The sequence below is a fragment of the Pan troglodytes genome, chromosome 13, assembly GCF_028858775.2.
Source record: "Pan troglodytes isolate AG18354 chromosome 13, NHGRI_mPanTro3-v2.0_pri, whole genome shotgun sequence".
Taxonomy (NCBI): domain Eukaryota; kingdom Metazoa; phylum Chordata; class Mammalia; order Primates; family Hominidae; genus Pan; species Pan troglodytes.
The window spans coordinates 131,831,028-131,844,240 of NC_072411.2; the positions used below are offsets into that span (position 1 = coordinate 131,831,028).

Here is a 13,213-nt window from a genome sequence, read left to right on the forward strand (position 1 = left end):
CTGCTGCCAAAATAAATAAAACTTGGAAGTTTCTTTGTCAAATGCATTCTAAAAATATGTCAAAATCATTGATAGCTTCTTCTTTCTAAACCCCATTGAAATACTTCAAGGTACCAAAAATAGAACCTAAATGACAACAGTAAAAAAAATAGTTGAGTGTTGCGGTCTGCTGTGGTCTGAATGTCTGCGCCCCTCTAAATTCATGAGTGAAATCCTAACCACCATGATGATGGTATTAAGAGGTGGGGCCTTTGAGAGGTGGTTAGATCAGCAGGGCACAGGGCTGGTGAATGAGATTAGTGCCCTTATAAAAGACCTGAAAGAGCTCCATAGCGCCTTCTACCATGTGAGGTTACAGTGAGAAGACGCGGGCTGTGAAGAAACAGGCCCTCACCAGACTCTGAATCTGCCTTGATCATGGACTTCCTTGTCTCCAAGGCTGTGAGAAATAAATGTCTGTGATATGATTTGGATCTGTGTCTTCAAATCTCATGTTGAAATGTGATCTCCAATGTGGGAGGTGAGGCCTGGTAGGAGATGTTTGGGCCATGGGGGCAGATCTCTCATGAAAGACTTAGCACCATCCCCTTGGTGATAAGTGAGTTCATGTGAGATTGGATTGTTTTCTGGGACCTCTCCCTTCCCTCTGTTGCCCTCACTCTCGCCATGTGACACACTTGCTCCCCTTTGCCTTCCACCATGATTGTAAGCTTCCAGAGGCTCAGCAGAATCAGATGCTAGTGCCATGCTTTATGTACAGCCTGAAGAACAATGAGCCAATAAACTTCTTTTCTCTATAAATTGCCCAGCCTCATGTATTTCTTCATAACCACTCAAGAATGGACCAATACTGTGTGTTGGTTATAAGCAACCCAGTTTGTGGCATTTTTGTTATAGCAGCCTTAACAGACTAAGACACACTCCCAGGAAGGAAAATAAGGTCAATGATGGAGGGTCCTATGACATGTTCCTTTACATGACTACACTGAGCTGTCTGCCCCAAAATCTAAGATTATCTCACAGAAATACATGTGGATACCATTCCAAAAAATAATTTGATTCATTTTTTTGTTTACTCTTTTTATACTTATAAAACCATCGTACACACAAATGCAGACAGGAATAAGTTTAGGGACATATTTTGCTTCATGATTTAACTTAAAATGCTTTCATTTTTAATTGCTGATACTAGAACCACTGGAATCACTTTAAGATTTCTGGTTTCTAATGTAAAAATGTACACGATATAACGTTCTCACCTCCACTTGATCCCATTTCATTTCTACAACTTTCTGCCCTGTTTTCGGCTGCCAGGTAGGCAGTGTCACCGTTGCCTGAGAGCGGGGCAGGATTTTGTCAGGCTCCTGAGTAGCAGGAACAGGCTGAAGCTGTCGGGGTGCCATGGATTCGGTCCAGCCAGTGGCTGGGAGACTGGGAAGTGCCTGTTCACAGTTGGGACCTTCATAGCCTTCATTGCAAATGCAGAGGTAGCCATCGCTGCTGCTGCTGCTGCTGCTGCTGCTGCAGTTGCCATGGTGACAAGGGTTGCTGGCACAAGGATCTGCAACAAGCTGAAACGAGACCATAAATGGGTCAATTATTCCCTCATAAGAAAAGTGGTGCCATCGCTGGGAAATTAGCTCTGTGTCTCAGAGCGACTGCTCTAATGGAAATGCTGTTCCTGTGGAATACACTCCTTAACTACTTGTGCTGTTGCGGGGGGATGTTCACCAAGGTCATCCGAACGTTAACCTTACCACAGATAAGAGGCACCCAGCAAGAAAATACAAAGCGGAGAGCAGCCTCCTCGAAACCCAAAACACCCAATAATGTCGATTTCAGGAACCAGTTATTTAGAGGAATTTTCTAGGGCAAAAATAGTTAAAACTCATTAGGAAGATGCCAACTTTGACATTTTTAGCTGTCAAATGATATTAGGAATCTAAATTGGAATCTCCTTTTCCACATTCTGGACCTGTGCAAGGTCTCCTCATGAGAAAAGACTGCCCAATTTATCTGCCCTGCAGATGCGCTTACCTGTATCTCTCAATTTCCCAACCGGTCAACAATACTTTTTAAGGTGATACTGTACTATTTAATTAAAGACTTCCAAAATGATCAGTTTGCATGACAGTTGCTAGCTAGAAGAGACTGTGGTGGGGACTTAAGCAGAATTTTATGAAATTTTTTATTTCATTATTTTGGAGGGTGATTACAGAGAAATGTGACCCCTTCCCTCGCCAGATATGGAAGATGAGAACTCAGTCATATGTGTTTCAATTATGCTCACGGTCTGGGGAAAGTGTTTATCTCAGAGTCCTTCGCTGTTGACCTCTGAATGGCCATGTGTTGGTAGTTGGAGACACGCTACAAAACAATGTGAAAAAATCACCTGCTTCTCTTCAGATAGCGCAAGGGTTCAGTCATGTTCTCAGCACCTATTCAATTATGATTTGTTTCTATGATAAAGAGAAAATTAGATCTCTAGCTGATATACCCCTGGCTTCTCAGGGCTGACTACAAAACAGAATTCAGTACAGAATAAATGACAGAGAAGTGGGACCCTCACTCTCTTGTTAAAATGAGTTCACACACTTAAACATACATGGAGAGAATTCTGAATGGTAAAACGGCTACTCGTTCTGCTAATTATTCCTATCAAGCAACTTCCAACAGACTCCTTAAGGAATATTAAGGGATTTGGGGTTGAATCAAATGAAGCTTCAAAAATACCACGTTAATTCTATGCTATCATGTGGCAATTCCTTCACAGAATCTCAGATCAGAGTCAATGGATTTGTATCTGAAGAGAATATTTAAATTGTCAATAATTAATTTACAATATTCACAATCTATCAACTCAAAGTAAAATCCAAACTCCTTCTTCGGCAGACAAAGCTCTTTTCGGTCAGGCCCCTTCCTCTCCTCCCACAAACCTCCCTCCTCCCTTGTAGCCTCCTGTCCTCACCCTGTCTCTCTCCATGGACAATACCAAGTTGATTCCCACCTCAGGCCCTTTGCACCTGCTGGACCCCTGCCCAGAACACTTTTTCTCCAGACGTTGCACGGCTCTCTTCCTCATTTCATTCCATCCTCTACTCAAATGCTACCTTCTAGGAGAAGCCTTCCCTCACTGTGAAATCTAAAGTAATCTCTTCTTTACCCCTCTCCTACAAAAATGTGAGCTGCATGAATTCAGGCATTTTATCTCCTGTGTTCACTGCTCTATTCCCAGCCTGTCCAGGAACACAGACTGTATGATGGGACTTTAAAAACAATTGTTGGAAAAAGGAGATATGAGAGATTGATCAACATTTGGCAAGCAACACGTGATGAGGGAGGGATGTGAACTTGTTGAGTCACGAAGTTGTTATCTTGTTTCTGATTTATTTTTAGGAAGGCCTTGTGGAATGGGTGTCACCCCAAGAATCATGCAACAAGAAGAAGAATTTTATTCACGTGAACAAAGGAGACATTCAAAGCCATGCTTCTGAAATCAACTTTTAAAACATCTGAGGTTGATCTAGTCACAAATAAGAATTTCAATACATGCATTAAAAAGGCAGAAATACATTTAAACCACAAGGGATCAATACAAAAATTAATTCTGAAAGTCCAAACCTCCATTGTGCAGCTTAGAGAATGACATTACTAAGGCAAGGACCACCTATCTGGTGGCCTGAGAGGCCTCACAGCTTCAGCTCCATTGCCACAGCCCACATCTGACAACCATCAGTCCTCAGAGAGGCAGAGGCCTCCTCAAAAGGGGCGCTGAGCACAGCAGAAGTCCACATTCCTTCAGAGAAACCAGTTAAGCACGTGTACCCACCCTTCCCACGGTAACAGGCACAAAGCCTACCCTCCCCAAGATAGCCGTTTCGAGTTTTCAAAGGACACTCCATAGAGTAACTTCTCTTCATGCCAACACTGAAATGGAGAAGGATTTTCTGAATCCATATCACTGCTGAGAAAAAGAAGAGCAGAGGCCGGGTGCGGTGGCTCACACCTGTAACCCCAACACTTTGAGAGGCCAAGGCAAGCAGATCACAAGGTGAGGAGTTTGAGACCAGCCTGGCCAACATGGCAAAGCCTCATCTCTACTAAAAATACAAAAATTAGTCAGGCGTGGTGGTGGGCAACTGTAATCCCAGCTACTAGAGAGGCTAAGGCGGGAGAATCACTTGAACCCAGGAGGCAGAGGTTGCAGTGAGCCAAGATTGCACCACTACACTCCAGCCTGGGCAGCAGAACAAGACTCCATCTCAAAAACAAAACAAAACAAACAAACAAACAAACAAAAAAACAGGCAGAGGAATTGAATGACCTCTCACAGCTACTATACTAGGAGACCACGTCTTCTGATTTTCAGCCAAGAGTTCTTTCCATAACACAGCACCACAACTTTAATATCATGTTATTATCATGCCAAAAAAAATTCCTGTAGAGAAGGCAGAAGGTAAGGGTTATATTTTTGTAAGCAATAGAAAACAAGTAGCTATTAAATGTAGGCCAATTAAGACTGCCTGAATGCTTTTTTGAGAAAAATGTATGATAATGGTAATACTCAAGGAACACTGATTGAGGACTTACTATGACAAGAACTGTACCAGGTCTCGGTATAAAATGCTGTTTAAAAAAAAAAAAAAAAAAACTCTAAATTTGTCCTAGAGAGTCTACATCTAGTAACCTAGTACAAGCACTAAAAGTTTACATCTAGTAACCTAGTACAAGCACTAAAAGTTTACATCTAGTAACCTAGTACAAGCACAAAAAGCACCTAGTCCTACCTGCTATTCACAATACTTACTTGTGCGCCTGCCATTCTGTTGGGTGTTTTACATTTCTTACTTTAGTTCATCCTTACAACAACCCTTTTGGTAAGTACATTTGTACATTTATTATTCTATTTTACAGTTGAGGCTTAACAGTGTTACACAAATGACTGACTTTTACCCAGAATAAAGGCCAAAGTATTCACTAATTTTTTTTTTTTTTTTTTTGAGATGGAGTTTCACTCTTGTTGCCCAGGCTGGAGTGCAATGGTGCCATCTTGGCTCGCTGCAACCTCCGCTTCCCAGGTTCAAGCGATTCTCCTGCCTCAGCCTCCCAAGTAGCTGGGATTACAGGCACCTGCCACCACACCTAGCTAATTTTTGTACTTTTATTAGAGACGAGGTTTCACCATGTTGGCCAGGCTGCTCTCAAACTCCTGACCTCAGGTGATCCACCTGCCTCGGCCTCCCAAAGTGCTGGGGTTATAGACATGAGCCACTGTGCCCAGCCTGTATTCACCAAGTTTTACAGGCCCTCTGTCTGTAATGTGCCTGCCCTAGTCTCCCTGACCTCACCTCCTGCCCCTGACCTCCCTCACTGACTGCACAAACACTGGCTTGCTCACTGCTCCTCCAATGCTCCAGTCACTCTCCTGCCCCAGGGCCTTTGCACCGGCAGTACCCTCTGCCGGGAATGCCTTGCTTCTCAAGGCTGCTCCTCAGCCACCTTTGAGTCTTTGCTCCAATGCCATCTTCTGATGAGGAGCCTACTTAACAGAGCAAGGTCTCCACCCTCTGTCAATGTCAACTCCTCTTTCTTTTTTTCAATTTTTATTTTAGATTCAGGGAGTATATGTGCAGGTTTGTTACCTGGGTATATTGCATGATGCTGACGTTTGACCCCGCTTTCCTTGCTTTTTTTTTTCTAAAATATCCATCATCTTCTCACACAAATTTTAAATTATTTAACACATTCATTTTTTTCTTTCCCCACTAGAATGTAGGCTTTTTGAGGTCCCATTTCTGTTTTCAGTTTAATTTACTTGTGTATCCACAGCCCTAGAACAGTGCCCAGCACATGGGAGCTGCTGGATAAACATTTACTAAATGAATGAATGAGTGAGTGAATGAATGTGAATGATGTTATACACAAGCAGCTGCCAGAGCCTATGAAGTGTACTGCCTTGTTAAATGCAATCAGGATTCTCCAAGGCCCAGTCTCAGGTCTTGAGAATATAAGTCAAGGCGGAGTCTTAAATGTCCCACTGTGGTAAGAGAGGACAAAAGCTAAAAATTAAACAGTCAGTTGCATAAATTTCTAAGGGGATTCAAAGCAGTGGATAATGTGATGGAGTGTGTATGCACACACATGCACACGCATGCACATGCATGCACACGCACACATACATGCACACACCTGTGCACACACACGCACACGCACACATATACATGCACACACATGCACACACACAGATACATGTACACACATGCACGCACACACAAACGAACACACACACATGCGTGCACACATGCACACACACACAGGAGTACGAGGCAGAGAATTAAATGCATTGCAGGGTCATTGGGCCCTTTTTAAAAATAATTTTATCCCAATGCTACTTCCTTGGCGTGTATATTAGTTGTTTCATTAACAATGGCAGCTTTCTGCCATTATTTTCTCTAACCCTTCAGACTAGTTTTATTTTTTGGGAAAGCTATCTGTTTCAATTCATAACAGCATATATAAGATAAGGTGCAATCATTAACTTTTAAGCAAATCATAAATATTTATCGTAAGTCCTACGTTTCTGTATACAGTCAAGATTTTTTTAAAGTTCGTATTTGTATTTTATCTCATTAAGGAAAAGGTCCTGTTGCAGAGGTCGCATCTGCTCTTGCGTCCCATTAAATCTGAACTATAAGCAGGTAATTACCAAACTGCCAAAATGCATAATGAGGCAAAATATCAGAATTAATAGACCTAACTTTGGGAATGCATAAAATGTAATACATGATATTTTCCGAGCTATAATTTCTAGATTCTAATGATGGGGAAAAATGATTAAGCCTTTGTAATACCAGCTATAATAAAGAGGAAAGAGAAAGCCCATGGGTTAATGGTCTTCTGCTTACAGTGAACCAACAGGCCCATTTATTAAATGCTGTGTGCTTGCTGCATCAGATCAATTTATCTGCTTAAGCCACATTTTTTCACATCATAGAACTAACCTGAAACTATTTTCCACATTTTATTTTAGACTTTTCACCCGTGTCAAATAATGTCTACTCTAACCAAGAGCAGTTCTGGGGGAATGGACTGAGTAAAATGGGAGGCCAGACCTGAGCGAGGGTGCCAGCCTCTCCTGGGACTTGTGATTCAAAGGCAGTAGCAGTGTGACCCTTTAGCCATGGCCTGTTTTTCTTCCTTAAATTCTCTGCTACCCATGTTTCTGGCAATTCCCATATCCTCTGTGGCATACAAACAGAAGGACGAAATGCCAACTTTAAAAGGCATGAAAGAGGCCCATTGATGGGGTCATTAGATATAGTAAGTCAAAGCTAATAGGGTTGCTTCGAAGTGTGGACACCTGCATCAGCATTACCTGGATGATGGTGGGGCCTGGGGAGATGCACAGGTGACTAACTTCCCTTCCATACTAGTTTAGAAAATGTATGGGCTTCAGCCCTGCCTCTTCTGTACTTTTACAGACAACTCAATATGGCCACTCAGCAATTCATGTGACATTTATCAAGCACCTATGATGTGCAAGGCAGGATGCCTATAAGAGGGGTCAGGAAGATGAATAAAGCCTTACCTGGCCCTTGAAAATCTCACAATCCAATAGAAGAGTCAGAGACGTTAACTTGGACTTGCCCTGAGCAGTCGGCTCATCAATTGCTTGCCCTGCTGGTATGCATGTCAGCTATTGGGATCCTTTGTTTGATTGAGGTTACCCACCCCAACACCTTTATGTTAAACTACCTTACATTTTTTTAATGCTGAGGGAGAGAATGGATCTGATCATAGCAAATAGGAAACGAAATTATGAGCAGGTGTTGGGACTAGTCTCTTTTAGAATGATAGCGGCAGCTTTTGGCAAAACAAAGACAGCAATTCTGGATGCCTCCACCAAGAAGAGGTGGTCTGGGAGTTTTCCAATGGAAAATGGAGCCAGCTGAGCAAGCAGTGCCCTGGCGTTGGCCCTGTTCTTCACAGGTGGGTGGGACAAGTTGCTCACCTGCTCTGGACACACACCCCTCCTGCATTAAGGGAGGAGCTGGGGTTGCATCTCCAAAGGCCTCCTCCAGCTTGAAGACTTAGGATTCTATTGATAGCCACTAAGCTTGATGGCAGTTTTCAGAAGGTTCAGGGAAGAACCGAGCCGACCAGAGGTCAGCTCCTCCAACATTATACCCAAGCTAAGTGGGCAAAGGCATCCAGGGGGAATGGGACGGTGCTTGAGGAAACCAAATGCAACAAAACCCCAGAGGAGAACTTACAAATTCTGGGCAGTGGGTGGGGAACCACTGTCATTATATGACCTAGCACCACGCTGGCCACAGAGGGGTCACAGGGGACTCGTGATACTTACAGAGAAGTGGAGAAGAAGATAGAGGCAAGGATGGGAAAGAACAGGGGGAATTTGTGTATGGTATTAAGAAGGAAGTAAAGTGGACCACTATGTTAGTAATTTGTCTGAGTGGCAGAATCAATTTTAAAACTTTTAATACAGATTTTAATAGAGATATTAGTATTATAGGAAGAGGGAGTGTCTTATTAAACAAAGAACAAAAACAATAGCCGTAAAGCAGGTTTTCTCAACCTTGGTGCTTTTGACACCTTGAATTGGATAATTTTTTTATCATTGGGGGCTCCCCTGTATGTTGTAAGATGTTTAGCAGCATGCTGTGTCCTTACTCACTAAATGCCAGTAGAATCCCTCCTTCCAAGTTATGCCAACCAAAAACATTGCTAACATCCCCTGGGGAAAGATCATCTCTGATTGAGACCACTGCCTTAAGGGAACAGTGCATTTCATGCCATCAAAATTATTTTTAATCATTGCAACTCCATGAGTAAATTTAAAATGCAACACTATCATGAAGGAAGAAATGTACAACATACTATAAAGGACTAAATCCCTTATTATAGAAAGAATTTTTAGGATAAATACAAGATAAATGCCTCAGCAAAAAGGGCAAAGAAATAAGCAATCTACAAAATAAACAGTCTACAGAATCATGCCATTTTACACAATCTTAAACACAAATAAAATGTTAGGTATTTATTTGTATGTATATTTACTGGAGGATGGAAAGGAGGGAGGGAGGAAAACAGAAAAGGAAAGAAGGAAGAAGGGAAGCAGGTAACTAGAATGGACCATTGTTTTAGTGATTTGTCTAAGCAGCAGCATCAATCAGGGAACTTTTAAAACACAGATTCCCCAGCTCCAGGCCGTTCATCAGAAACTCTAAAGGTGAAGCCTAGAAACCTGTATCTTTCAACATTTCCCAGATGATTCTGATGCACCTGGCCCCAAAACCAAAATTTAGAAATTGTTAGTACAAATTAGAGGTTGGCAAGTCACAACCACAGGCCAAATCTGGTTTGTTTTTGTAAATAAAGCTTTATTGGAATACAACCACAGCCACCTGTTTATGTGCTGACTGCTTTTGCAATACACCAGCAGTTGAGTACTGACAACTGAAAGCGCCTGGCCCACAAAGCCTATATGATATTTGTTATCTGGCCCTTTAGTTTCCCAGTCCCTGATCTAGACAGTACAGACTTTGGGGTTCACAAAAGAGGGAAAACAGGTAGGTGGGGGTCACCTGGAAAGACTTCAAAAAAGAAAACTATCTTGAACGGGGCCCTACAAGTTTGATAGCAATAACATCTATTTTCTCCCCCCATGCAACTCCCTAATTGGACTGGTGTGCACCAAGTGATTAAATAACAGAAGAACCTTTGGCAAAACAACTTAAAGGACCAGATATTCTTTTAGTCATAATTATGTGCAGGAAGGTTGCAGAATAAATCTTGGTACTATGAAAAGAATGCTCATCTAGATAGTCCACCTTGAAGCAAGAACACAATGAAGGGTCATACCCCTACCTTTCCTTCACTAGAAGAAATATGGAAATTCTCCCTCTACCTTTCCATCCATCAGCTGAACTAAATGGAGATGAATGATGAGCAACCCATGCCAAGGCTAAATATAGAACTAGGTGGACCCATGGAAGACGATGGGTGGGGAAAGGTCACACAGACTAAGGGGATATTGAAATAGCAGGAGAGTGTCTGTGTCTGCCAATTGGAGAGGGGGACTACAGCAAAGATGACTCCAGAATTTATAGCTTAGGGTTACTGGAGAAATTAGAATGAACAATTGCCACCTGGAGGTACCGTGATATGGGAAAGACTGGGGTTCCAGTCTCATTTGCAGGTGATTTTGGACAAGGCAAGAAAACTTCCTGGGGCTCAGCACGCTCAACTGTAAAAGGAAGGGATGGGACTAGAACATTCTAAAGGCCTTTAAGTTCTTAATATTGTGTTTCTATGTCCAAAACAGGAATTGCAGTGGTTGTAAATGTCATCTTCCTTCTGAAACGCAAATGAACAATGTTGGGGTCCAACTGTCACAGTATTTTTGTCTCAAAAAGAAATTTTTCCCACCTTCTTCAATAAGGATTTCAACTATATTCCAACACCAACTGCTTACTCACCAGGAATAAAGATATAAAAAAAAATCACTATAGTGCTTATGCCAGTAGTAGACTCAGCCAAGAAATGCATCCCAAGATCTTTTTTCCAAATCCAAATAATAAAAATGCTCATTCGCTTTACTGAATCAAGAACTATATGTCTTAGTGAAATACACATTCCATGTTTTGATAGGTCTTTACTTCTGTATTAGAAACTCTACATCAATTCAAAAAATTATTCCAAGACTAATTTGGTCAGTCCATTATTCCCTCAATTCTGAGTCAGCTTTCTTGAAACCAGCTTGTCCTGATTTTTGTATGTGAGTTGAGTCACATTTGTAAGTAGGCTAAAAGGAAATTATAAGCAGAATTGAAACGTGTGGCTATAAAATGAATCCATTAAAAATAAACTCTTACATATTGTTTCCCTACTTTTTCATGCTGTCTCTTTAAAACATACTGCATTTGGAAATTACCTTGAAATCTCAAGGTAATTGCTTTAGTCTGATTAACACATAGTGATAAGTCATAGTGATGAATCTATAAGCCCTGCTCAGCTGCAGATATATCAAGAATTAAATGAATTGTTCTTCAAAAACCTGATCTTCCCTTTGTCCCTTGGTTTCCATATTTAACTAAGTCCTAAGAGATAGCACTCAATTGCACTTACTGACATAGGCACACCAGCCTCAAATGAAATGCTTTTTTTTTTTTACTTTTAATCATTCAAAGACCAATTTCTTGAATAAAAAGTTGCAGAACAATTCCAGTGCATACATTTTTGTTTCGCCTCTCATCAGAGACACTCATACATCCTATCAAACTTTTTTACAAAACCACAATGCCATCAATACAGGAAATATGTCGACTTCTGCCTCTTTCGTACTCAGGAAAAGAAGCCTGCAGGCAAACTGGGAATTAAATTTCCTGTGAAGATTGTATGATCATCTCAACCAATGCAGAAAAAACTCTTATTAAATTTAACATCTAGGTAGAGTGAAGACCTTTAGCAAACTAGGAATAGAAGGAAATTTCTTTTATCTGATAAAGAGTATCTACAAAAAACCTTCAGCAAATATAATACTTACTGGTGAAAGGTAGAACAGTTTCTCTCTGAAATTGGGAAGAAAGCAAGGATGTTTGCTAATACCACTTCCATTGAGCACTGCACTAAAGGTCCTACACAGTGCAATGAGGCAAAAATAAAAAGAAAGTATAAGGATCCACTAAGAAAATAAGCTGTCAATTACAGACTGTATGATTATTCATGCAGATAAATTATTAAAATATGGAACTTCAGCAAGTTTGCTGCATGCAAGATCAAAATTTACCAAAAAATAAAAATATTTTGCATCTCCATGTATCAGCAGCAAACTAAAGATACTTTTCTCAAAGGTACAGTTTATAATAGATGAAAAAAATTAAATTCCTAGTAATAAATCAAATGTTAAAAATGCATGATCTCAATGAAGATAATTGTAAAGGGGGAATATTCCAGTCATGAATTAGAAAACTTGATATTAGAAAGACTCAAATTTTTCTTAACCTACAAGATTCAATGCTGCTGCAACAGAAATCACAACATTTGTGTGCTTCTGTAAAACGGCCCACGATAGCACAGACACGCTTCAATAAGAACAATGTGGGAGGGCTTGCTGTATTAGAAAGCAGGAATTTTAAAGCTATGGTAATTAGGATAGCACGACATTGGCAGAAAGATGAACAAATAGACCAATGGAACAGAGACAAGAAACAGAAAGGATCACACAGGGACACTTGACTTCTAGAATAGAGTCTTTTCAATAAACTGATATCCAATGAGAAAAAAATGAAGACTTTTCCCTCTCTCAAGCCATATGCAAAAATAAACACCAACTGGATTGTAGATCCAATTGAAAGGTAAAAAATTAAACTTCAAAAAGATAATAGAAGAGAATATCTGTATAACCTTATAGTAAACAAATATTTAATAAACAGAACACAGAGAGTACTAACTATAAGAATATTAATGTTAAATGACGAGTTAATGGGTGCAGCACACCAACATGGCACATGTATACATATGTAACAAACCTGCATGTTGTGCACATGTACCCTAAAACTTAAAGTATAATAAAAACAAAAAAGAATATTAATGAGCTGGATGACAACAGTTATAGTATACTGATAAAATATACTATACAGCCATGAAAAAGAAAGAACTATAGCCTTATACAACAAGTAGAACAAATTCCCCAAACACAATGTTTTTTCCACTTGTGTAAAGATTGTAAGCAGCAAAAGTGACCCATGCTTGAAGTCAGAAGAGTGATTAGCTTTGCAGAGCTGCGAGAGGTGGGGACGAGGAAGCTGCTGGAGGGCAACATTGTCAACCTTGATCTGAGTGGTGGTTACACAGGTGTTCATTTTATGATAATACATTGAGCTGTACATATTTTGGGGGGGGTGCTTTTCTGTATATATTTTGTGCTTTGCAATTTTGGAAAATTGTTTTTAAAACACCTACCATGTACACATATCTGACATACTCTTTGTTCCTTGGTTGTCATATTTAAGAAAGATGATGAAACTAACTTGCCTCTGCCCAAAAGTAACCATAAGGTTCCTTCCTGATTTTCCTCCCAGGTAAGAATGGCACACAGATTCCAGAGTGACTCTCCCTCCAGCACAGCAGCCACATGAAGCCACAGGGACCAGGAGGGCCAGCAGAAGCCAAAATCCAGCAGCCTCTGTGT

At 40.7% G+C, this 13,213-nt stretch overlaps 1 protein-coding gene across 2 annotated transcripts in view; it reads right to left on the reverse strand.

The window, feature by feature from the left end:
- DNER (delta/notch like EGF repeat containing) overlaps positions 1 to 13,213 on the reverse strand; it is a 357,056-nt gene that overhangs the window by 232,705 nt on the left and 111,138 nt on the right. For both annotated transcript variants that reach the window (XM_516135.6, XM_009444488.3), the window contains exon 2: positions 1,260 to 1,571. In XM_516135.6, coding sequence (XP_516135.3) covers positions 1,260 to 1,571 — 312 coding nt within the window. The remainder of the gene's footprint in view (positions 1 to 1,259; positions 1,572 to 13,213) is intronic.